Source organism: Suillus subaureus, assembly GCF_016647635.1.
Source record: "Suillus subaureus strain MN1 chromosome Unknown BJ212scaffold_10, whole genome shotgun sequence".
Lineage (NCBI taxonomy): Eukaryota > Fungi > Basidiomycota > Agaricomycetes > Boletales > Suillaceae > Suillus > Suillus subaureus.
The window spans coordinates 629777-655359 of NW_024538566.1; the positions used below are offsets into that span (position 1 = coordinate 629777).

Consider the following 25583-nt stretch of genomic DNA (forward strand, 5'->3'; position numbering starts at 1 on the left):
ATTTGTGTCCTCTTGCTCTGTCTACAGTTAGCGGCGCAAAAAAACTTCAAGTTCCCTCGCTGGCATGTAGTATGTATCCATCAACATCGACTCGACTCGATGTTGAAAATCAGTCATCCGAGTACCATCATCCAAGAGATCCGTAGGGTGATATATAACAGCTATTTGTCAACTGTAACATCGGGTGATTACTGCTACGCAGTATTAGTATCCAGAGCCTCTTGTACGATTGAATTTGAGTGGTAATCTGTTATTGAGATCAACCCATATGTATTGTCCTACTTATCGTCATGCCTCCCCCTGGTGAAAATTAAGCTGAAGTAGTATTAGCCATATACCCTACATAGTAGCTCATTCTACGAAACAACGTGAAGTTCCCGAGAGATGAGTTGCAGTAAAAAGGGACACACCCGCCCTCAGGGTGTGTCAACGGAGACATGTGAAACCCTCGCATACCTATGTTCTGCTAATGTGTTATACCTGTGGCTGCTTCATGCCACTCGAAGGTGAACAACTTCTCTTTGAATGCCTCTGCGTCCTCTGGCGAAATGGGGGGTCCGCCATGCACCTGTAAAACCTGCAAGCTGTTGAAAGGAGCTTGTGATGTGGGGTCTCTATCCCGCGCTCGTTGCACCGCATCGTCGCGTGCATCGATCAAGGCCAGAAGCGCATCTGCGGAGAAATCTGTGCAATTTTCTATCTCTAGTCGAGACCAGCTTGGAGACGTGAGTTTGTTTGGATTCCACGAACGGTAAATGTCACGGATGGTGTGATCATTGAAGGTGGGACAGTATTTGATGGAAAGACAATTGCCATCCCAGATGTTAATAGCCTCAGCCATGCGTGAGAAAGAACCTTCCAGCATGAGGGTGTCAGCTTGAGTCAAGCGAATGTGATATACAGAAGGTGAGAGCTCGTGCTTGATATGCACGAGGCGTGGAGCTGGTCCGGTCTTAGACATGAAGATGGCACGGACCGTCGAGAGGCTAATGGACCGCAGGCTCACAGCTTCGATCTGAATGTCGTAGCCATCCCGCTGCGTGAGGATGCCATCAAACGAAATATCTTGAAGAGTTAGCTTTTGAAGTATTCCAAACCTGCGATGAAGTTTGTCGATGACGAGCAAAACGTCGTGCAGGTGTAACTCTCCTGTTCGGTGTTTGCCACCGGAATAGCGCGAAATACATAGGTCCTCTAGGCCTGAAAGTCGTTCGACCCAGCGAAGGGCGCAAGCGTCACGGAAATTGCGCCCATTGAGAAAGAGATGCCGAAGCGCTGGGGCGTAGAAGCACCACTGCTCAGGAACTTCGCTGCCTACTAGGGGATGCTCGCCATCATCGATCCCACATTGCAGCTTCAGCCGCTCAAGAAGAGGTGCACGGACGTTCAGATAGCGAAGAGCAGGCAAGGAGGAGCTGCGAAGGAGCTGAAAACATAAAGACCTGCAGCGATGTAGATGAGGAACAATCCACGCCATGACTGCGGCTGTTAGGGCGCTCTCGTCATTATTATTTGTGCGAGAATGAGAAATGATTCGTTGGTCTCGCGTGACGGTGATTTCGAAAGCAAGCATTCGGGAGAGATGAAGGTATGTGTCGATATCTGAAAGCTTTGTGGTATCGAGATTGATGATGATACGTGTCCAGAACCTTGGCACCGACGCAAGAACATCTCTCCAGGCCTTGCATACGGCCGCGGGAGCGAACGGGAACTGTGTGCGAGACTGCGAGCTACACGCAATCCACTCTCCATTTAGCACGCTATCTGCGTAAACATGCTCGAAAATTAATAAGAGCAACTCTGGTGGCAAACCTCTATTATTGGTTCGACGGAGGTCACGACGAAAAGCAAGAATTCGACTCATGCGAGGGTTGCGAACTTTGGCAAATCGGTGTTTCCTATGAAGTTTCCACCCTACTAGTCAGAAACTGGCTGCATGTGGGGGGAACGTAGAAGTGGCGTACTCGTCATGCGAGGTCTGGACCTTGATACTGTTGGAGCCAAGGTGGCCCAAACCTGCAGGCACATAGACAGGGGGTTTCTGCGTGTTCATGGAGACTCCAAGAATAGAATAGTACTTGTTCGAAGACGGCTATGTAGCAGCCGACTGAAGGTTCTTGGTATGCGACGACATCACCAATTTACCATGATATATAGTACGGAAACAGGAGACCGCGAGATAAACAGCCACATGTAATATTGAATTCACAACTGCTGTTTATATCATCTTCCCACAATTAAATCTGACAATTTAGCCTTGACCTGGTCGACGTCAATTCACGAGTCTCATGGTTGACCGCGAGGCAATTAAACGACCACAGCAACTTTATGTGAATCCATAGGTTCACCCGCGCCCCCAAATTCAAGGTCTAATATTCATTATGCACCGCTTCCATGGCAGCCTCGGATACTTGAGCACAAGGTGGATACTGTGCAAATTTAATAAATGTACTGCAAGGACTGTCACGAACCACTTGTAAATCGCTAGTTCTGCAGCATGTGCCGGTGGAATCGCACTGTTGCATGTCATGAAACGATGTTATAAAGCAGGTACAGGCTAACGTCGAGCGCGCAATCAAGCCTGCTCCGTAATAACCACCTTTTTGCGCTCTGCGTTTGGTTTGCCCTCCCCGGCACGCGTATGTTTCCGCCGACGTTCCTCCTTGACGGCACGTGCATCGAGCATAGTGCGTTTGAGCTTCGCAGCCTGGTAGACTGGCTTTGGCAAGTGTCGGTTACTGTACTACTAGTGAGTGCGAGTCAAACAGAGCAGAATAATTGTTACCGTTGAATCCTGCCAACTTCGTTATCGTGCTTCCATCGGTCTTTCAAGGTATCCCGGTATTCGATTGCAGCACGTTCCCGGGCTGTGATGATACCAAGCTTTTCTGATGCTTTGGCTTTCCATATCCGTACATTACCATCGTCGGAGCCCGTCAGCACAAAACGCGCATCGGCGGTGAATATAGAAGATGAGACCCTTATTGTAGAGTGTGAATAAGCCGACGAACGAAGATACATTGGCTTACCTCTGCATTCTTTTAGTATGATACACTTCTGGTCCCGTGCCCTGACCCTCCTTCCATATTCTTACTGTCCGGTCCCATCCGCCGCTAACAAATTCCAATCCAGTCGGGCTCCAATCACAGCTCATAACTGCTGCAACATGTCCTTTGTAGATGTGAGTAGGAGTTTTCAGTTGCCTGACATCAAACGTATAAAGATTGTGATCCTCGGATGCGAGCAGGACATTTGTTGGAAAAGTTGGTGACCATGCCAGTGCATTTGAGCTCATTTGCATGACAACACGACGTTCTGCCTTTCCTGTGCGAATATCGTAGAGAGTGAAGGTTCGGTCTGAGCCAATGCTGCCAAGTACGCTCGTTTCACTCAAATTGAATCGCACAGACGTGATGGTCTCGGTGGACGTGGGGAACGTTAAGTTAGATATTGCGGCACTCCTTGTTGTCAAGTCAGCTGAGACATAATCATAGAGATGGACAGCACCCACTTCGTTTCGTCCCATATTTGAACAATGTTTGAAGCTGTAGCAAAAAGTGGATCCGAACGATGGTGATCTATTGAGCTGTGTGAAGGGACGTGTCGATCAGATGTAGATCTTAGTATGTCTGAGTAGCGTACTTGAACGGTGATTTGCCAGGATATTCGTTCAACGGGCGTTGCTCCTAGATGGACTGAGATAGATACACACAAAAAACTTGTTACCAACTGAGAAACTGACTGTTATGTCATCTTGCGGGCTCGCGTCCCAAAGTTTGATTTTGCTGTCCACACCGCAGCTCAGTAGCCGGTCGTCTTGAGCAAAACAAAGGCCCGACACTTTGCCCATATGAGCACCTTGTATTCGGCGGATGTGTTTGCGCTCGGAAACATTATGCAAAATTACGCCTATAGGAAGTGAATTTTTTTTGGACAGCCAAGTCGATTTCTCAACGTACCTCCATCCCAGCTGCCACTGGCAACAGCGCTCAATGACCCAGGCTTTTTGCACAACACCTCGACCGCGTCTATGTGCCCCTCGAGAGCCCCTATGAAAGGTTTCGCAAACAACCTGTCCATCTTGGCAGCATTCAAAGCACGATTTCGTTCGCGAGCGCGAGCAAATGGGTGCATCAAGGGATCGAGATTGCGGGCGGTAGGCGTAGGGTCTCCAGGACGTGCAGGCAGGTGTACTGAAGGAGCATGTTGGAGAACAGATATTTTCTGGAAGGGCTCAATGATACCAGTTTACTTGATGCGACTGGTATAGTGCTCACCACCATGGTGTATGGGCAAACAACTATTCTGGAGTCACTAATACTTAAAACTTAAAAGTGCTTGGACCCATGGAAGACGCCTCGAATGTGATCGTGGGAATTTGTGGCTTTTTCGCTTTTTTTTTTTTTTTTGGACGAGCGATATATATTTGTAGCAACCGAGTAAATCTAGTTCTACAGATACGCGCTATAGCGGAGCTTGAAGCTTCGGTCCGAGGGAAAATGCACTTACGCACTCCCGTTATGCGGGGTGTGTGGGGCTCTGGGCTACCTGGGGGCCTCGTTCGGAGAGGGCCTGGGTTGCTTGATACCCACTAAAACCTCGAGGGCGATGGCCCAGTTCTTGGGTAGGGGGTCTGTGGACGTGATTATGTCAGTCCAGGTCGCTGTGACTAAGTTTTGGAATGTTTGGGTTTGATTAATTTTCCTTGCTGTAAGTCTATCGATTTGTAATCGTTTGTTGATTATTGACGTCCAACGCTTTGTAATTGTTTGCGGGGAACAGTCAGTGCCGCTTATCGTTTTCTCGCATCTCAGCACCCAGATGAGGTGCGCTGATTCAGAGATAAGTATTCTCAGTAGCCGCGATGTGCCTTTCTTGGACTGTTTGTTTTGACAGTTTTCCGGTACATCTTGTAGTTGCTCATTGTCTAGTTGTGGTTGTGTTAGGCTAATGTTTCCGCATCCTAGTATCATTCCGAGGCTTATCCTGGGCCAAGCTCCATGTTTCGTGGGCCATGTGGATCTGGCCAGGGACCAGATCAGGGAGTTAGCATTTTGTGGGCAGTCCGTTAAGATATGTTCCATGGATTCATTGTTGGCGTTGCAGTGGGTGCATTGTGCTCTGTGCTCATAAGTTGGTATGTTTGTCCAGTATTCGCCTATTCTATGTGTGCCGTGCATGGCTTTATATATGAATTGTCTTATTTTCTTTGACAGGTCTTTATGTCTGCATCCTGTCCATATGGAAGTGTCAGTTTCGAGTTGTCTGGTCAGTTCTTGTATGGTGAATTGTGTGACATCTAGATTGCTTGTGGTTTTTCTCCTTGGGGCAAACGGTATGTGTTCTTGTATACCTTTATATGCTAGGGCTTGTGTGATTGCTGAAAGTTTCGCTCCTTGTAGGTTGAAGTCGTCTGGGATGTGCAAGTCTAGTTCATCTGCTGAGGGTTTGTTTGCTCCCTCTTTTGCTAGTTTATCTGCTTGTTCATTTCCATTTTGGCCATTGTGGCCTTTTATCCATTCAAATGATGTTTGGGCTGATCTTTTCCTCAGTTGATACACAGTTGCTTTTATGAACTTGCTATTCACTACTCCTATCCAGCCAGTGTCTTCCCAGGTTGGTAGGTGTTTTGTGAGGCAGTTGATGGCATATCTGGAGTTGGTGATGAATGTTATAGGTATGTATGGCTCTGTTCTTTGTAGTGCCAGAAGGATTGCTGATATTTCAGCTATTTGGTTAGAGTGTTTGTTCCCTGGGATTCTGAAGGCAAGGTTTTTTGGGTGGTTCTCTCCAAGCCAGATGCTGCCTCCACTTTGTGAGTTTTCTTTCCTGTTGTTGATACATGAGCCGTCGGTGAAAATTGTAATATGGCCTTGTAATAGATTCAGGCCTCTCGCTGGCGCTCTTAGTCTGTGTGCTGGAGTGGGGGAGATATGTTCTGGGTCCATGAAGATTCTGAAACTGTCTGCAAGGTTGGAGTGGATGGTGGTGGTTGGGTCAAAGAGGATCTCTCCTTGTCTGTTCTTGTGGGCTTGATGGTTTTTCTCTAGCCTTCGTCGGGTGAGTGTCAGTCTGTCCTTTTTAGGTTTGGTTTTTGTGTTGAATTTTGAGGTGATTTTAAGGAGAATTTCGTTTGCGGTCTGAGTGCACTTGTGGGGGTCTTTGCAACCTATTCTGTGGTCTTTCTGGCATGCTGGGCAGGGGCAGTCTTTCCATGGGTGATGTTGGTCTTCATTGTTGATGTGAGTGAGTCTTTTGCATATCTTAATGAGATCTTTTACATTTGTTAATGTGTGTATTTCGTTTAGGCACTTGGTTTTTGTTTTATGGTAGGTGTTAGTAGGGGTTCCTATGTGGTTCCATGCTGGTAGTTTCTTTTTCATGTCTTTTGAGATCTTTATTGGCACAAAACTAATGTTGTGTTTTCTAGTGGTTTTTAAGAGCATTTGTGCTGCTTGTGGTAGGGAGCTTACTTTGTTGCCTTTTGTTGGGGGGGACCATGACGTTAGTAGGGGGTTTGTATTTTCAGTTTCATTGTTGTTGGTTCATGGTCTGATGCTGTTTAGTATTAGGTCCATCAGCAGAGCCCAGGTTGGTCTGGATTCGGATAGATCTAGGTAAGATTTCACCCATACTATTTCTATGGCTTCATTTCTCAATTTTATATCTAGCAGATTTATGCCACCTTCTTCTTTTGTTTTGTACATTTGTTCCAGGTTTATTGGTGAGGTATGTGCATCATTCCATATAAAGTTTCTTATCATTTTTATTAATGCCAACTCAATGCTTTTAGGCATGCCCTGTGCTTTCGTGAGGAATTGTGTCATTCCTCCTGCCATCATTTGTACTATCAGTCTTTTCCTGTTGAGTGTGGGGTGGCCATTGTTCCATCTTTTGAAGGCTGTATTAATGTTATTCAGTATTGGTTCCCAGGGAGTTGAGTCATTCATTTTGTTGCCTATCCATGCTCCTAGTGATCTAATAGGATGTCCATCAGGTGTAATTCTTATGTTATCATCTAGAGGAGGGTCAAGAGGGTGTAGTATTCTAGTTTGGAGTATGTGGTCTTGGTGGGTCTTTGATCCTATAGGGATAATTTCTGTTTTTTCTAGGTTGAACTTCGCACTGGATGTGGTGCACCATCTTGACAGGATTTCCTCCAGGTCGCTGTATTTGTCTGTTTCACTCAAGAAAATTGTTGTGTCATCTGCATATAAGTTGATGATGATCTTATCGGTGAGTCCTGGTATATTATATCCTGCTAGTTTGTTCAAGTGTCTAAGAGTGCATGCTAGGGGTTTGTTACGAACTAGGATAGTTGTAATAACAGCAGCTTGATAAGAGCGACGGCTGATATTACAATCAAGACCTTGCAAATGCAAGGGTCATAAGACAAGTCAAAGAGAGTGTCTCTGACTTGAATATTGGTTCACGATGACTTAAGATTGGAGGTCTTAAGCAAGAGATGTTCCAGGTAAAACCTAGTAAGATTAAAGTGAAGTTCTTCTAGGTACATGGCTAGATATATATAAGGTGTAAGTGACTTTAGGGCAGGTACACATATGTCAGCAATGAGTCAGAGATAAGAGATGAGTCATCTAATGACGGCTGCAGCGATTGCGATGTAATACAAATATAGAAAGAAAATGAGTCTAGTGATGGCACAGCATCACATGGTCATGACGTAATACAAGGTAAGATGAGGAAAATGAATAGGGGTGCATGTTACTGTAACATTACCCCTTGTTTAGGAACAAAGTCACCAACTTCAGTTATCCTGGTTAGCCCAATAAATGGGGTCAGCATCGTAGTTTGAGTCTAGCAGGTTGTTTTGTTCCTCAGTAATAGGGAGCAACCTATCAGCTAACTCAGCAGTGTGATAAATGGATCCTGCTCAATCTCCCAACAAGCAAGGGCATCATAGAAACTGACGTCAGTCCAAACCAGTGGAATGACTGCTTCTCCTTTCAGATCTTTACAAAAGACTGATAAGTGTCCAGGTGCATACTCCTTGCAGACCTGGCAATAGTATGCTGGGTAGTTTTTGTGATGATGCCCAGCAGTGCGACAGTTGCGGCATATGATGTTGTTGATTGTTGCCGTTTTTACTGTGGTGATGGTGGTCGACTGTGCTGGAGGAGAAGGGGATCTGGATCATCGTTTACAATTTCTGTGTGGGGAAGCCGATGCAGTGCGCTTGGCAATATGGGCAGATCTGCGCCTAATAGGGTATTGATGTGTTGTCTTAATAACTGAGGGTCTTATATAAATGCATGTAAAATGTAATGACACCACAATTACACTAGGATAAGACTTCTTGCCAGTCCTCAATTAACACGGTCTACAACTTTTCTTCTTTCATGGTAGATAACATGTGAGTTCTTGGGAGGTTCGCTAAACCAATCTATGTGATTAACTTAGCCGGAGCTTTTGTGTTATATCCCAACTTATAAACTTGTCTAGGATAAACCATCTAGACACTGGAATGTGGTTCCTTGTTAAGATAATCCTCTGTAGAGACTACAGTCTCAAATATGAATACATTGACCAAAGACTGGTTGGTCAAATAGGCACAAAGTGGTGAGAAACTGGTCTCACAAATGATCAGATTGACCAAAGCTTGTGTTGGTCAATTTCAGTAAACTAGGTGAGAAGTGGGTCTCACAAATGAACAGATTGACCAAAGCTCGTGTTGGTCAATATCAGAAACTAGGTGAGAAGCTGGTCTCAAATAAACTAAGTTTCTATCATAGGGAATGTCTTTTCCCTGCACTTGGTACTTCAAAGGGGCTTTCTTTGTAAGCAACAATCTTCACAGTGAGTAGCTCAAACTGAGATTCAAATGATTGCAAGTGGGAGATCCTATTTTTTGGGGGAGAATGGGCCCTCCTTATATACATTTTGTGTGGGAATATTATGTAAGTAAAAAAGCGGAGCAATGACATCAGAAGTGGAGCAGAATATTCCAGAAAGTGGAGCAGAACATTCCAGAATATTCCATAGGTGGAGTAATGACATCAGAGGTGAGTCATTGTGGAGCAGAACATTCCAGAACAAATGACATCATCATGACATCATAACTTTCAACAGAATACTTGCAGGAGTATCTGTGGAGCCATATGACATCATTGTGACATCATACCCTGTAGGTACAATTTTGTGAAGTATCTGATGGGTCAGAGCATCCCAATAGAAAAATAAATCAAGGAAATACTAGAGAAAACAACTCAGAAATAATAATACGATAACAAGACACAAAACACAGGCTTTTTAGATAGGTTTTTGTTAGGCTTTGAACTTTTCTCTATGGTTTTCTCTAGCCAAAGTGAATAAGCCAAAGGCAAGGCAATACCTTAACCTTCTTGCTTCACAATATCAACTAGGTCATTATGTGATTCCCATCTCACAAATGACTTTTCTTCAAGATATAATAAATTCATGAATCACAGAGGGGAAACTGAACTATATGACCAAGGTTTGAAACCAAGGTATGGGTTGACTAGCCTGATGCCTAAGCTCACAGACTTTGTCTTTTAGGGGGGGCTACCTAGTAGTCATATCCATGCATGATTCCCAAATCATGCAGGACAGCGTAGTGGGTGTGATAGGGGCAGGAGAAGGAGAAGCTGGTATGTCAAGTACAGCAATAGGAGGGATATTATCATCCTGATGCTCAATGGTAACTGTTGGAGGGATCGGCAGTGGGATTGGAATGGTAATATGCGGAGAGGGAGGTTGTGCGACTGGGTTGGTAGCGATTCATTCTGTGACAATATGAATAGCTTCTCTGATAGCCTCCCTAGTATCATCAGGCAACAGACGGATTGCAGTATTGTGAATGCATATATGAAGGTGACAGAAGATGGTCTTCTGACGTTCATCATTGAGAAGGTTAGCGGTAAGTTCTTCAATTCATTGGATGCAGAGGCGTAAGCGTTCAAGAGACATTGTTCTGAGGTTTACAATTTGTGAGCCTTCTTATATGCAGCAAGGATGTTGGTGGCATTGCTAAGGTTCTCTTCTGGGACCCATTCGTTACTAGTGGAAGAGTATCCTTTCCAGGATAAGAGATAGCATCTTCGTTTACCCATGCCTTTGTGTGATAAGATCGCATTGATCTCATACTCTTCTTCATCATTGATGATGTCTGGAGGTGGTTCATGGAAGTTTGGGCCATGGACCTCTGTCTTGTGATAGGATAATAGTTCAGAAGCATGGAATGTGGGGTGAACTTTCCACTGTGGTGGGAGCTGGAATGTGAAAGTGATGGGAGATAGTACTATGGTAATGGAAAAAGGGCCGTATCATTTTGGTGCAAGTTTCCATGATGGTAACTGTGTGATCAAATTCTTTCCTGATAACCAAACCTTATCTCCTATCTTCCATGGATGATATTTCTGTCCATGAGTTCATTCTGCCATTCACTGCATAGTGAGGTTATGGCAGGACAGCACTTCTTCTCTTGATTTCTGGAGTGAGCGGAGTCTATCTTCTGCTGCAGGGACAGTAGAGTTGGGGAGTATGTGAGGAAGGGCTCTTGGTTCATATCCCATCATCAGGAAGAATGGTGAGGCATTATGGGAGTCGTGTTTCCGATGGTTGTGTACAAATTCTGCCATTGGGAGATGTTATACCCAATCTTCAGGGTGATTTCAGCAATAGATCCAGAGATAGGTTTCAAGTTCTTGATTAAGACGTTTGGTTTGACCATCAGTCTGGGGATGATAAGTGGTTGATGCAGCTATATCGTATTTCAAGAGCTTGGCGAGGGCTTTTGAGAATTTTGATACAAATTGTGGTCCATGATCAGAAATAACTTTCTCATGCAGGCTGAATCAGTGGTAGACATATTTGAAAAATTTCTTGGCGACCCCTTCGGAAGTGATGGTTTTAGTGCAAGGGATAAGAATTACCCCCTTCATAAGCCCATGGTCTACCATGACCATGACAGAATCGAAACCAGCACATGGAGGGAGGTCGGTGATAAGGTCAATGGAGACCTGGGTGAATGGGGCTGCAGTGACAGACGGAATGGGAACAAGGGGTGGGGTGGTCAGGTGGGTATCGGATTTCATCTGCTGGCAGAGGGCGCAACCCTCAATGTATTTACAGATATAGGTACCCATGGAGGGCCACCAAAAGTCCCACTTAACCAGTTCCTCAGTTTTAAAACGCCTGGAGTGACCAGCGGTAGCATGATCATGACATTGTTCCAAAATAAGATGCTGACTGGCAGGACAGACATAAGCATGTTCTTTATAATAAAGGATGTTGTCTTTGATTGTCCAATCAACAAGAGCAGATTTCATTGGAGGGAGAGATAGGCCATTGAGGGAGTTGGAGGCGGCTTGGAAGATGGGGTCGGGGTCGGAAGGGTCAGGGTTCGCAATGGAAGTCATAAGTTCTACATCAAGAAGGCAAATGAACATGGAGTCAGGGAGGAGGGTAACATCTGCATTATCGTCGGCAGTGTCAGTACTGTGATCAGGGTGGCAGGAAAGTGCATCAGGGGCAGCAAGCTTAGTTCCAGCTACATGATGAAGCTCAAGGTCATAGCAGGACAAAAGCAATTGCCAATGGGCTTGCTGACAAGTTAGCTTTTGGGCTGAATGGAAGTACAAGAGGTTCTTATGGTCAGTGAAGATGAGGACGGGATGGGGGTTGCCTTCCAAATAATGACGCCATTTGGTGAGGGCATGAATAACAGCTAGGAGTTCCCGATCAAATATCTGGTAGTTGCATTCTGCGGGGTTCAACATTTGTGATAGGTATCCACACAGGTGGTAAACACCATTTTCATTGGTTTGCAGCAGTACTGCACTGGTAGTGACAAGTGAAGCATTGGTAGTGATTGCAAACTGTCTGCTTGGATCTGGGTTTCGAAGGATGGGTTGTTTCAGAAAGCATTCCTTCAGGGTGGAGAATGCAGAGGTGCAGTGATCCAACCACAGAAATTTGACGTCTTTCTTAGTGAGGTCAATCAGCGGTCTAGCGATGTCAGAATAATGGGGAACAAAGTTTTGATAGAAGTTGCAAAATCCCAAAAATGACCAAACTTCTTTCACTGTTGTAGGGATAGGCCAATTGTGAATGCCATTGGTTTTGGCGACATCCATTGCAACACATCCAGGGCATATAATCATGCCCAGATATTCCACTTCCTGTGTGTTGAATGTGCATTTCTCTGGTTTTAGGAACAACTTCTCCTTGCAAATTCTTTCAAGGACATGTCAGGTTCGATTATGATGAGAAGTGAGATTGTTGGAGAAGATTAAAATGTCATCCATGTATATGACAAGCCATCCTTCGTTGATCTCCTGTTGGAAAGTTCGGTTCATATATGCCTGGAACATGGCAGGGGAATTGCATAGGCCAAAGAACATGATATTTGGTTCAAACAATCCATATTCTGTAGTGAAAGCGGCTTTCCATTGATCATCAGGATGAATCCAGATATTATTATAACCAGAATGGATGTCCATCTTTGTGAAGTATTTCACCCCATGTAACCGAGAGACCAATGAGAGTGATAATGGGAGAGGATAGGTGTTCTTGACCGTCCAATCATTGATATACCAATAGTCCTGGCATGGACAAAGATCTCTGCTTTTTTTTCCTACAAAGAAGAAACTGCTCGCTTGCGGCGACTTTGACTCAGAGATGAAACCTTTCTTTACATTTTCATTGATAAATGCCTTGACAGCAGTGCACTCTGCTTCTGATAACAGATATACTTTTGACGTTTTAGGAATAAAACCAGGTTTGGTTTTGATGCGATGGTTGATACCAGGTCATTCAGGTGGTAATTGGTTAAGGCCATCTTTAGCAAAGATGTCGGCAAAATCATGAAGATAGGAGGGGACAACTTCTTCAAACTTCTTCTTCTGTTCAAGCCTGGCCGCTAGTATGAACTGCTGAGCTTTGTTACTGGTTTTGATATATTCTGTAGGCCGTGACAAAGGTGTAATCGTGGGTTTTCGTTCCATAGCACTAGTACCATCTTTGGTCAAGGGGGTATCCATAGAAATATTGGTGATAACCTGGAGCTTGGTAGCATCAACAGGGTATTCAACCAAAAACTCATTGTTGTCGAGGTGATATGTAGCAAGTTTGTGTATGGGTGGCGCATAGTCTGAAGTCCATACATTGTCCTTTGTGTTGAAAGAATCATCATCATCATCAGGGATAGGATCAAGGTTAGGTAATGCCAGGGATTCTTCTTCATCTGGGATTTCTTCAATACTTGGCCAAGGTAATGGTTCTTTAGGCAATGGGTTCGCAACCGATTTCACAGGAGGCACCTTTGGCAGCACTACAACTGGAGTTGGTTCAATTTCTTGATTTCTTTTGAAGAGGGATGGGAGACCATTCCTCTTTCATTCATTATTGACATCTTCTTCAATCAGATTGCTCTTCTTGCTTCGAGAGAGTTTCAGTGTTTCGGCTTTCCATCTAATTACTGGGCCCATGGCATGTAGCCAAGGAATCCTGAGTAGAATCTGATCACGATGGCCAAGCCATGTGATATTAAATTTTCCAATCATGGATCGTTTGTCAATCTTCACAATGAGGATGCAATATCGCATGATAGTGCCCCCCTTTGCATAACTTCCATCCACAGTGGTGACTCAGAATGGTTTTGTGAGTTTGTGTGTTTGAATCCTGTGGATTTTGACAAAATCCTCTGAGATAAATGTTCCAGCAGCGCCGGAGTCAACAACAGCTGTTGTTTCAACGGTTTTCAGACGAGTTTTAGAGATGAGAGAAATGGGAACACGAAGTTCCTTTCTGATTCCAATACTTCACACAAGCCTGATAGGTACATTGGAAGATACTGACATTGATCCAGTCTTCCACATTAAAAATCCTCGGCAAGGTGACGGATCATTGTATCCTCATCTTCTTTGTTGCTTTCTTCTATCTCTTCATGATAAACCAGGGTCTTTCTGTTCTTCTTTTGTGGGCAGGCCCTGGTCATATGTCCCTTCTGGTGACACGTGAAGCATAACCCTTTCTTCAGATGGTTGCTTCTCTCTGCTTTGGAAAGTCGATCTACCTCCATGGCATTTGGATCATGCCGATCAATAGAGGGTCTGGGCATATATCATTGTCCAGTCAGTTTGGTGGTGGTGCGATTGTTCTGATGGAACATGGCACCTCTCTGCCAGTTGCTATCAAGCCTAATGGCTGCAGCGACATATTTGTCGAAGTCTGTGGGGATGGTTTCCATTTGAAAAATAGAATTGATGATCCCTTTCTTAAGCCCATTGTTGAAAAAGGTGATCAGGATGGCATCTTGCTTTACAGAGGCTTGTGTGGCAAGGGTCTTGAAGCTGGCAACATAGGAAGTGAGATCACCCATTTGTTTCAAAGTGCGGAGCTTATTCATGGCTGTGCCAATGGCATTCGCTGGTACAAAGGCTTCTTTGAATTTTGTTTCAAAATTCATGAAAGTTCCATAGGACTTGGAGATGGAATTATCAACCTCGGTATAGAAGGTGAGAGCCCATCCCATAGCGCTATCTTTGGTCATGTACATGAGAGCAGTAATGACTTTCTTTTCATCGGTGTTGTAGATTGTAGTATTAAGGGCAAAGTATGCCTTAATTGAATACAACCATCGTAAAGCTTTCTGGGGGCTTCCATCATAAGACATTGGAGCTCCTGCTTTAAGTTCTGAGGTGGTGGGTGCTGACATCCTGATTGTCTGGTCTAGTGATGTTTCTGGGTACAGAAAACATTATGTTTCTCTCTGCCTGGTTCTGGTTTCTGGGTTTCTGGGACCTCCCTGATGGAGAGGGTCAGAGTAGCACTTTAATCTAGAGTGTCTCTGACTTGAATATTGGTTCATGATGACTTAAGATTGGAGGTCTTAAGCAAGAGATGTTCCAGGTAAAACCTAGTAAGATTAAAGTGAAGTTCTTCTAGGTACATGGCTGGATATATATAAGGTGTAAGTGACTTTAGGGCAGGTACACATATGTCAGCAATGAGTCAGAGATAAGAGATGAGTCAGAGATAGAGATGAGTCATCTAATGATGGCTGTGGTGATTGTGATGTAATACAAATATAGAAAGAAAATGAGTCTAGTGATGGTGCAGCATCGTGCAGTCATGATGTAATACAAGGTAAGATGAGGAAAATGAATAGGGGTGCACGTTACTGTAACAGGGTTCTATAGCGAGGTTGAAGAGGAGGCACAAGAGGGGGTTGCCTTGTCGCACTCCTCTCGTGACTTTGAAGGGTGTACTCATGATGCCATTTATGGTGACCTTTGTGTATGTGTTGGAGTACAGCGCTTTGACTGTTTTGATGAAGGTTTGCAGGAGGTTGAAGGATTCAAGTGATGCTAGTAAGTAGTCATGTTTTATTCTGTCATACACCTTCTCCTGATCTAGTGCAATCAGGACTCCGTTTTCCTCAGTGATGTCTGCGTAGTCTATCATGAGTTGCACTAAGCAGATGGGGTCAAAGATGGACCTTCATGGTATGAAGCCACTCTGGTCTGGATGGATCAGTGAGTGTATTTCTTTTGCTAGCTGCATTGCCAGCACTTTCATTAGAATTTTATAATCAGTGTTCAGTAGGGTGATCAGGCGATAGTTTGCTATCTCAGTCCTGTCCTTTTTCTTGTAAATCAGGCACATCCAGCCCAGCAAGAAGTCCATCTGGTCATCCACTCCATGTTTTTGTATATCATTGATTACTATGGTAAGAGTTTTTATTATATCAAGGCTTGGGACATCATTTTTCTGATTGTCTACATGTTTCTCATGTAGGCTTTTCCAGACTTTGTAAGGTATCCCGTCAATGCCAGCTGCACTGCCTGCCTTTGAGGCATATAGTGCTTCGAGGATGTGATTCTCTTTCAGCGGGTTGTGCAGTGGTGAATTCTCATTTTGTAGTGTCTGCATCTGGGGTATTTCACTTAGTGTGTTTCTTATTTCTATTAATCTTATGACTTCGTCTTGTTTTGACATGTTATCTTTTTGCAGATTTTTGTGATAGTCATGGGCAATTTCTGCCATGTGGTCAGATCTTGAGGCCAGATGGTTTTGATTAGGTATTCTTAGTCTGTGTATGATGTCATGTGGCTTCTTACTGCTGTTTAATTTAGACCAATATTTACTTATTGTTTCGCCCTTGGCTGCCCACTTTGCCTGGCCTTGTTGTTGTTTGTTTTTGAACCTTTGTTCTCAAGGTGCATGATTTCACTCTCAATCCATGCTTTTTGTTGGTGTGTTGATTCATTTGTGTCTAGGTTGTTGTTCTCTGTTGTTTTGTGTAGGTCATCTTCAAGTTGTCTCACTCATTGTCTTATTTTGTATAAATGTTCTTTTGCAGTGATTTTTGTGCTGTCTTATTCTCAACTTGAAGTCTTCCCAACTTCATTGCAGGTTCTCTGACTCTGACCAGTGTTGCTGTAGGTTGGTGATTTCTTGTTGTGTTTGTTTTCCTATGTTGCTAATCTTTGTTAATAGCTTTGCATCGTTTAGTAGGCTGATTGGCCATGACCATCAGCCTTTCCTCATGAATGGGGTATTCATTGGTGTGTATCTCACCAGGATCATTCAGTGATCTGTTGGTATTGCTGATGTGCTCGATTCCCATCCATAGATACTTAGTTCATGGGCTGGTGCTGAGTAGATGTGGTTGAGGCACGAATGTGAGTTGTTATTGCTATAGAACATGAATTCTCTCATTGTTGGATTGTTAATTTGCCAGGAGTCTTGTATATTCAGTTGGAATCTTAAGTTTCGGAGTGCCTCAATTGCCTGCTCATTGTCAAGGCAGGCAGGGGTGCAGTCTATGGCGTCTTCTGTTATGTTGAAATCTCCCATAAGGAAGTCGGGTTTTGGTATGTTTCTTTCTTGCCACAGTCTTATTATTGTGTTCCAGAAATCAGGGTGTTGTGCATGGTTATTTGTGGCATAGATGTTGGCTATTGTCAGGTACATTTCATTATGCCACCTTATTCTTAGTACTGAGGCTCTTCCTGGTATGATCTCGTATGTTTCTAGGTTATCTATGTTGAGTATTTCTTTGTTGATAACAAAGGCAATTCCTGCAGAGTTGCCTGGATGGAAAGGGTCTCGTGAGTTCAATACTTTTATTCTTTTTGAGTACAATGATTCAATCTGCACCTCATGTTCAGGTAGCAGGTGGGTTTCTTGGATGCATAAGATTCCAATTTTTCTCTCTCTCATGATGTTGTGGGAATCATATTTCAGCTGGCCAAGCTGCTGAGTGGAGAGCAGTATGTTCAGCCCATGGGATTCTGACTTGGCTCAGTGCTCAGAGAGTAGAAATTATTATCAAAAGGGACTGTCATTCAGGCTGGTACTGACACTAGTGAAAGAGATACATGCTTAAGTAAGCAGCAAAAATGCGAACATAAGCTAAAGAAAGTGAGGGTAGGTAAAGGTAAGTAAAGTAAGTAAATCTAAGCCCAAGGAAAACTTGACTGTCACAATGTGGTGGAGAGGTGACCATTTTGATATCTTGTTATTGTTTCCTAGTAGTGTAGAAGTGTGGCCCTTCATGTTTAGGGTAGCTAGTAGAATGTTAGCTCTTGTTTGCTTTTTGTTTGGTGACATGCGAGGGGTGTCTTGTTGTAATGTTGCCTGGTGTGGCATTTGAGAGTGGGGGAGTCCACCTCCATTCTCCTGTGTAGTGTCATCTGGGATGGTCCCGGCAGTTTGAGGGCTTCCCCCTCCACTGCTCAGGAGGCTTGAACCAAGGCTGGGAAATGAACTGAAGAGTGAATTTATGTTTTGAGATTGCTGAGTAGTCGATTTACTGCATCTTCTGTACGACTGTTAAGGAGACAAGGACTGTCATATCCTGGGCAGTCACAGTGGATAGATGTTTGTGCTACTTAAACAAGGTGAGTCCTGTACTCACTAAGTCTTTTTGCAGTCACTTGAGCTCCTCAGCACGGCTAATCCTTGGCCTAAATAGGCCTCCATTTTTGGCTTGTGCCGTCAGGGCACCCTTGGCTTTCCTACCTTGCTACTGCAATCAGTAAATTTGGGCTGAGGGCTGGGAGTGAAGTTTGCGAGTTGTTGCCATTGTCAGGAATGGGTGCACGTTGCAGGAGTAAGATGTTCTGGGGAGGGGGGTTTATTCAGGTACAGGTACTACAGGATGCGGGGTACATAGACTATGATACATTGGGTATTGTGGAAGTAAGTATGTGCAGAAGCTAGTTAGGGAGACCATTGCCTGGGTACCTCCTTCCTTTGCCTTTCCCTTTCTGGTTCATTAAGTTGGGTCTTGAGTTGGTACTATGCTTGGGCCCATTCCAGAGTGGAACATTTGGGAATGGGCAGAGCCTGTGGGGGTGGGCAATTGAGTGGCGGAGGGTGCATGGCATAAAGTTGACTGCTGTACCACTTCCCTCGAGTTCGGAGGGATAGGTGAGAGAGTGGAGATATGCTCTGAGTTTCGTCCATACTGTGGGGTTATTGGTGGGGCTAACTGTGAAAACATTGTAGCACAGGAGAAGGATGCCTCCACTAACCTTAAAATCAAGGTGCTCTACCCATAGGGAGTTGATGAAGTCCCATGTGGCAGCATGGATGCATTCTTCAGGGATGTCACTTTCGGACATGATGTTGCAGATGTCCCATCTGGTAACATCTTCCGACCAGACTTCATGGACAGTGGTCTTGACTGTAGCAGTATCCATGGTGGAGAAACTGTGCAGGCAGAAGAGGAGTAGGGGGGGAGAGTTCACTCTGAAGAGATGTGCAGCGAAAGAGATTTCAGGTGAGGACCAAATGTGCTGGTTAAGGATGAGTGACTTGGTTTCATCAGAGATGTTGTATACTAGGAAGCTGAGGGGGAAGTCTGCATCTTCTTTGCTGGCATCAGGGTAGGGCAGTAACACCTTCACATCCTGGTTGTCTTGATGGATGAAGTGGGCAATGTCCGAGATGGCTTTTCACAGTTGTTCTACAAGAATGGGACCTTTGACAGAGGGGTTCTTCCTGTCATGGTCAAAGACTCTCACCAAGATTTTTGGGTGAGGGACTTTGAGCCAGGCCGTGATGACCTTGGCTGCTTGGTAGTTGAAGAGTTGGGCTGCATGGGTGAGGTGGATGTGTGGGAAGCCACCAATTGGGATGGGGGTGAACTGGGGAATGACAGTGAGGGAGTTGGTGCTGTTAGACTTAATGATGGACTGATTAGTTTCAGTGACAGCCAGGTGAGCTCGGAGTAGATCTTCTTCCGAGTCCTGTGTAGATACAGCAGGTTTGGTAGGGAGTGGGCTGGAAATGATCAGGTCTGTCATTTCGTCATCATCTGTGGGTGCAGGAGTCTGTGCAGGTGATGAGTGGAGGGTGTCAAGGGGCATCTCAACTGTTGTGTCCTTTGTGAAGATGAGAGAGTTGAGTGTTAGAGTAGTTGCATTCTCTTCAGATTCGGAGGGGGGCAATTGGGAGACAGTGGTATGAGGTTTAGGTGAGGGGGTGGTGGGGGTAGAGGTGTTGTCATCTGCACCGTCCCCTTTGTCTTGTAAGATGTTGGGTGGGAAGAATTGTGAACCTGTGTGGGGAGGTCTGGGGAGGGGTTGGCGTGTTCCCATTGGAGATGGATGAGTGTTGATGTTGGCAGTTTTAATGCTTGAGAGGTCCTTCATGTCCTGCAGTGAGGTTGGGGATTTGTGTTGATTCAGTGAGGTTTATATACCTCATTTAGTTTCCAGTATGGGGATAGTGTTATCTCACATAGTATTGCATGGTTGTGTTGTTTTAGTCAGGGACCATGAGGCATGTCTTCCTATATGGTTAGTTTTTGTGAATAATGTGGTTGTGGGGAGGTCAGTGAGGTGTTAGGGGTTCGGGCATTGCTTTGGTTATGGGTTGGGGGAGGGGGCATGGTGTTGCTTGTCTCACTTGTTGGGTTAGTGGGTATGTACACGTATTCTGGTGGTTGTTTAGTTTTGTCAGTATGAATGTTAGTCATTTTTACATGCGTTAATTTACATGCAGTCTGATGGGGTATTTTCGGGTGTTCACCTAGGTGTCACTTGATATCTCTGATGGTTTTTTTTTTTCAGGTGTGATTCATTTCACAAGGGATATATGGTGTTGGGAGTTATGGTCATACATGTTTTGTGGTTGTTTTTATCATTTTTGTCTTGTTTTTAGTTGGAAGAGGTGTTGGGTGTCGACATTTTTTGTTGATGTTGAGTTGGGGTGGGGGCTTTTGGGTTTTTGATGTTCATTGGTTTTGGGGGTGGGATCAGGTGCATATACATGGGTGATTCTTAGTCTGTTCAAGAGGTCTTTTTCATATGGAAGGTTTGTATATTTGAGGCCAGTGGGTTGCTGTGAGCGAGAGTCGCTCAACCTGCCCGCATATAGCGTGGGAAAAAACCCCTCCGTGGTCGTGGTACGGGTTCAAGTGCCTCCTGGTCGTTTTTTTGACGTCTGTCGACAGGCTAGCTACCTTGGTACATAGTACAGTCCGACGTCGACATACAGCGTTACATAAATCGCATTGTTCCGTTTACGATTGTGGAGTACGTCCAATATTGGGTGTGCGTTCGCTTGAACATTTCTGTCATTGACCTAATTATGCTTATCTGCTGTTGCGCGCGGCGAACAGCAGACGGCGTCTGTCACAAGTCTATAATGTCCCTCCAGGGGATTTACACCCCATCTGTCATGCTCATCCGCCATCCCACGATGCGGCATATAGCATCATTTGAACATTTAAATTTTTTCCAAGTCACCTGCCGAATTTTGGTCCGCCTTTGCCGCCAGCCTCTTTCGTGTCTCCACCACCTTGCATCTCTAAACGTGCTCATTTCTGTTGAGCGGCAGAAGTGGTGTTGGATGGCAGTGCTAGTAATAGCACTTAAGTAAGTGAACGTATCTGTTCGTGTCCACTGTCGATGGCTTTCCATGAATTAAAATTTAACACTCACCCACCGTTGGAGCTGTTTTAAATGGCCGTCAGGCTTCATTCTACTGATCATATGATGGCGATTTGTGATGGCTATCAGGACTCGGGATCATGTTGATCATGGTGGGGCTCTGACGGGGGAAACAGATGTGGTACTGTCAAACTTTAATGTTTTGTTTCGCTGCCCAATTACAATTTACAGGAATTGAATTTTCCCGTACACCAGATGACTTCGAATTCTTTGGAGTACCAAGGGAGTACCACGTCTCTGTCCAAAAAGCTGCGTCGACTTATTGTTACCGCCAAGCTCGAGAATTTGTAGGTGTCCAAGAGTGTCCAGGTTACCGCTATGTTGCATATTGCATATTTCCACGGCGTTTTCATCAAGAAGGAAAGACTATCTTCCCTTAAGACCTACCAGTTCAATTGTGTCGCGTGCAATTGCTACCAAGCGCTGATCTCCGTACGAGACCCAAAGGGCAAGATTTGAAGAAACAGGTGACTGAGAAGCTACGGGTCAGTTGCTTCCCTCCATCGCGCTAGAACGGATCAACTTTTGGGCCTCGCCGATACAATCTATGTTCTTCGGTTGCTTTGTTTTGGAGTCGGAGACTTCCACCAAGTGCAACCTACGATCAATTCATTCTCCGAATGGTGCTGGTGAGCTGCGTTCATTCGGGATCACCCTTTGACTATATGTGAGGCAGTACAAGGTCTCGATGTGACAGCACATTGTTCGCACCTGCAATTCCTTTTGCCCTCGTACCCTTGCAGTGACTGGCCCGTCATTGTCTCTATGTCACAAATAGTCTTTGTTGGAACGCTAGTCACCAGCCGCCAGTTCAGCCGTATGCAGGCACAACTTGTAGAGAAGATGAAGAGCTGGTACAATTCTGTTGCGGTTCAGTCGATGTCGCACACTAAGTACATTCATAACTTGCATGTATCTAACAAGCAATCCGTTCGCCTTCGGACGTTTACCATGGATTACAATAACAGATGTTTGTCACTACGTTTGCTGTTATGCTTTTCTCCTCTTCTCTCCCAAACAGTGTTCGAATGGCGCGGCGACATTGTAATTTCGACAGTGCGGAGGTCGGAGATAAGAGAAAAATTTGATACGGCGGTGAGTTGCATATCTTGGAATGTAGGGCTTACTTGAATTCAGAGAGGGATAGACAAATTCATCCACTACTGATGTTGTCTAGCGCTCGCCGCTGGTCCGTCTCAGTAAGTATTTTCCGCATTCCGCAATTGTATCATCTCTTTCTCGCACGACCTGAGGAGGACCGGGAAGCAAGTGCAAGCAAAATTTGGTACACGCGCATGTGGGGTGGTAAGCGAAGCTGCGACTCGGCGGATGCTACTGAAGGCGTGCTCAATTCTTAAGTTGTCAGGTCAAGAGTAGTCAAGTCCCACCGTGCCTTAGAGCCAAACAATTTAGCCGACCGGGTGAGGCTCCATTTGGGCACCGCAGCTACCGCGCTTACTCCGCCTTATCAAACAATCGTGATCACTGGTCAACAGACTACAGCAAAGTGTCTACAACGACATTCAAAACTTCAAATATTGAAGTCCGTTGGTGTCCGTCATCGGTCATCCCGGATGCATACTGGGTTCTAACCCTTTCTGGGAACCGAAATTACAATCGCGTAATGGTACAAACAAAGAGTTGACAACTCTTGACCGTGACAACTTGAGAATTGAGCATGCCTTAAGAGTGTCAAATATTCGCTGGCGGGACCAGGCTCTTGGCTCGGAAAGCGCCAGCGGCGTTTGTATTTGACTCCGTTTCCCAGGTGCTAAACACATATAGTCGCCGGTACGGCGGATATTCTGTGAGTTATACATATGTGCACGTGGCCGGGGGCTCTCTTCGAAATATGTCACCAACCTATCACACGAGGACTGGTACCCAAGGTATTGATGGGCTGAGGGGGTCCCGGTGGTGGATATCGGGTCTAGTGTCTCGCACCTATCGATCTCGTGAAAGTACGACAAATAAGGTAATCAGCGCCAATCACATCTGCCACGTGGAAATCCAATATCTGGTTGCAATTAGTCAGTTGGCAACTCGTCGCTGCGATCTCAGATCATAATGGAAGATCATATCTATCGTCCAACGATAAGTATATAACTCTTGTATCCCCAAATCATCTAGGCAGATATATAGGCTAAGCCTCCACAGTCGCAGCAAGTACTGCATTGATATTACTACTCTCATTCTCCTCCAGCCGTCATTTGTTGGCTTCTGTCCACGATCCTTACTCACTCGCCACAATCTTATAGTTCTTAGAACTCTTGAGCAGCTGTTCGTTGACATGAGTTCACCATCTTGCTCTGTAGGTTGTCTGCTTCCTGCAGAAAATCTTCGCTGCGTTCCTCTGAACCTCTTGGAAATTCACGCTCTTACCGTACCCCCTGTTATCGAGCTCTTTTTCTGCGTGTTTTTGATTTATATGACCCGGAGATCGAGCAGGTGCGTCAGATTTAATTTCGGCTGCAAAAGCTTGGGCATTAAGCTCAACGTTTCTGCGCCGTTCCTTGCGACGGTGCCCCTAGTATCCATCATCATCTGTCACGTTGATCGGCTAATGACTTCACATGTAGGGCGCACCTATTGCTGGCCGCAGACGGTGTTTTGTATTTTATCTTGGCGCTGGTCGACCTTTTATCGCATGTAATACCCGCTGTGCGGAATTCAGTTACCGCTTCCAGAGTGGCCGAACTATTCCTTGGTATGTGACCATGTACACCAGACAGCCTGAGCGCTGAGATATACACCCACTCTTCCAATGCTACAGGATCTGTCTCTTTCGTTCCTATGCTATTATACACCTCGTATCTAGTCTGGCTGAGTCGTAGGGAATTCATCCCCTACCTCCCTCGCCGCTTCCAACCTGGAGCTAAATATCTATTCACTGGTCTTATTCCTGTGGTTGCAGTGTCGACTTTCGCGGCATCGCTCGGAATGTCTATCCGTGAGAGATTTGATTCATTTGTGTTGTTCTTGACTGATGTGTCGTCAGAGAATTTATCTTTCCCGCAGGTCCCGCTCACGATCGACTTCACAAATAAGAGCGAATTGCTGTGGCTGGATCTCGGCCAGCTGTCACTCGCACTGTATACAAACTATCAATGTCTAGCAGCCTTCCTCGCGTTGTATCGGCTCTTTACCGCTCTTTTGGATCAACAGCGCATCGACAATAATCATACCGACGAACGCCATTTTTTCAACGGCACTGGGTGGATTACTTTCGGCATCAAGCTAGGAGCTGTTGAAGGCATCGTTGGATTTGTGGCGGGCGGCTTTGCTGTTCCGCTTTCCAGAAGAATCCTACGACTGATTGCCAGGGTTTGCATAATTATTGGCAGTTTGAAGGGGTGGGTCCCCTTGGCACCACGTTTGCTCAATTCGCTAATACTCAATGCACAGAATGGACGAAAATGAAAACTTTGAGTTCCTTAACAAGGAGCTGGTCTTGTGGCGTCGTGGCAAGCCCCCATCGACCTCCCACTCGCTCATAGTCAATCGACGCATGACCATACGGTCCTCACAGTCCTCAGACCTGCATCACGAGTCCTCCCCAATTGAAAAGGATATGGAAAAGGGCAAGGCAGATCGAGATGTAATAATGCACGATGAAGTTGGCGAGCCGGCGGTCTTGCACGTACGCCTTTCTGCACTCCCTCCTCCAGAACAGGCTATCCATGCAGATGAATCGCGGAGACAATCTGGCCAGAACACGTCTACAGAAGTGCTTGCATCCCGCACTGGTGCTAGCCTCTCAAAGAGCAACACTCGGCGCCAGTCTGCGCAGACCATCTTCGACGATATGAGCGTTGTCCTTGAGCTGAGCCCCGACTTGCCCCCCGGTGTTACTGGCAAGTACCCCAGGTCCATGCTCAGTGAAGGACACGAGGATGACAAATTCGAGCCTCCAGTCCTCGGCCAGCAGAGCACGTGTCGTAATGCTGCACAGTCATATGACGAACAGAACGCAGCTGCTGAATATGCGTTGTTCTATGCCAACGAGTTCATGAAACAGAAACCCATGCTTTCGCTTATATCCATTCCGCAGTCCGCGCATGCGCGCGCGGGAGGACCCGTGTCACCGTGTACAAGATTCGCATCACAACACGGCGGCAATTATCCAGTCCAGCTTCCCGTAACACCTACACGGGCAGGAATCACCCCAACTGCTCAACTGGAAGGCGAGAGCTGGGACTCACTGAAATACCGCCACAGACATCTATCATCCCTTCACTTGCCCGAGCGTGCGAGCAAAGGCCACAGTGATGTCACCACGCATTCTTCACAGTGGTCGACCATTGCACGTTCCCAATCGCTTGCGAGTATCAGGATGTATGGTGGTGGACCAGTAATCAGTCCACGCCGTGCTTCTGCCGATCCTGACGATTTGATTTCCCCGTCGGGCGCAGAAACATTGCATGACGGTGGGCCGCAGATTAACATTGATCAGGAGCGTATTACGTCCGCGGATGCTGTCATACACGAGTTCGAGATCCAGGCAGCGTTCAACCGAGAAAAAGCTTTGCGGAAACTGAACGGGGAAGTAGGTGTATAAAATTTAAGGCAAAGCTGAAGAGAGGAGATAGTCAAGGAGCGAAGACAGTATCTGATCAGGCGGCGACTTCTTCTTTG

At 45.5% G+C, this 25583-nt stretch overlaps 7 protein-coding genes across 7 annotated transcripts; 1 reads left to right on the forward strand and 6 right to left on the reverse strand.

Moving 5' to 3' along the window:
- Positions 1–139: 139 nt before the first annotated feature.
- Positions 140–2169, reverse strand: BJ212DRAFT_75556 (uncharacterized protein). Its single transcript, XM_041343984.1, has one exon. The coding sequence runs from the start codon at positions 1862–1864 to the stop codon at positions 467–469; it is 1398 nt and encodes a 465-aa protein (XP_041194844.1). The 5' UTR covers positions 1865–2169; the 3' UTR covers positions 140–466.
- Positions 2170–2172: 3 nt separating this feature from the next.
- BJ212DRAFT_1344472 (WD40 repeat-like protein) lies at positions 2173–4364 on the reverse strand. Its single transcript, XM_041335265.1, has 8 exons — positions 4278–4364; positions 3960–4224; positions 3743–3909; positions 3643–3686; positions 3512–3586; positions 3030–3461; positions 2786–2980; positions 2173–2738 (listed from the first exon to the last, which is right to left on the reverse strand). Exons 1-8 carry the CDS (start codon positions 4281–4283, stop codon positions 2576–2578), a joined length of 1347 nt encoding a protein of 448 aa, XP_041194845.1. The 5' UTR covers positions 4284–4364; the 3' UTR covers positions 2173–2575.
- A 41-nt stretch (positions 4365–4405) lies between these two features.
- Positions 4406–5347, reverse strand: BJ212DRAFT_1344475 (uncharacterized protein). Its single transcript, XM_041335266.1, has 4 exons — positions 5217–5347; positions 4968–5137; positions 4783–4903; positions 4406–4710 (listed from the first exon to the last, which is right to left on the reverse strand). The coding sequence occupies exons 2-4, from the start codon at positions 5014–5016 to the stop codon at positions 4545–4547; spliced, it is 336 nt and encodes a 111-aa protein (XP_041194846.1). The 5' UTR covers positions 5017–5137; positions 5217–5347; the 3' UTR covers positions 4406–4544.
- On the reverse strand, positions 5022–5678 carry BJ212DRAFT_1244797 (uncharacterized protein; the record flags this gene model as incomplete). Its single annotated transcript, XM_041329638.1, has 1 exon — positions 5022–5678. A coding segment is annotated over one exon (657 nt), but the record flags the coding sequence as incomplete, so codon positions are not given.
- A 33-nt stretch (positions 5679–5711) lies between these two features.
- BJ212DRAFT_1268077 (uncharacterized protein) lies at positions 5712–6446 on the reverse strand (the record flags this gene model as incomplete). The annotated part of the gene is made up of 1 exon (XM_041330701.1): positions 5712–6446. A coding segment is annotated over one exon (735 nt), but the record flags the coding sequence as incomplete, so codon positions are not given.
- Positions 6447–18206: 11760 nt separating this feature from the next.
- On the reverse strand, positions 18207–19646 carry BJ212DRAFT_1479281 (uncharacterized protein; the record flags this gene model as incomplete). The annotated part of the gene is made up of 2 exons (XM_041339849.1): positions 18207–18902; positions 18963–19646. The coding sequence occupies 2 exons, from the start codon at positions 19644–19646 to the stop codon at positions 18207–18209; spliced, it is 1380 nt and encodes a 459-aa protein (XP_041194849.1).
- Positions 19647–22976: 3330 nt separating this feature from the next.
- On the forward strand, positions 22977–25506 carry BJ212DRAFT_1576142 (uncharacterized protein; the record flags this gene model as incomplete). The annotated part of the gene is made up of 5 exons (XM_041342149.1): positions 22977–23396; positions 23528–23655; positions 23722–23898; positions 23947–24301; positions 24354–25506. The coding sequence occupies exons 1-5, from the start codon at positions 23239–23241 to the stop codon at positions 25504–25506; spliced, it is 1971 nt and encodes a 656-aa protein (XP_041194850.1). The 5' UTR covers positions 22977–23238.
- Positions 25507–25583: the final 77 nt, after the last annotated feature.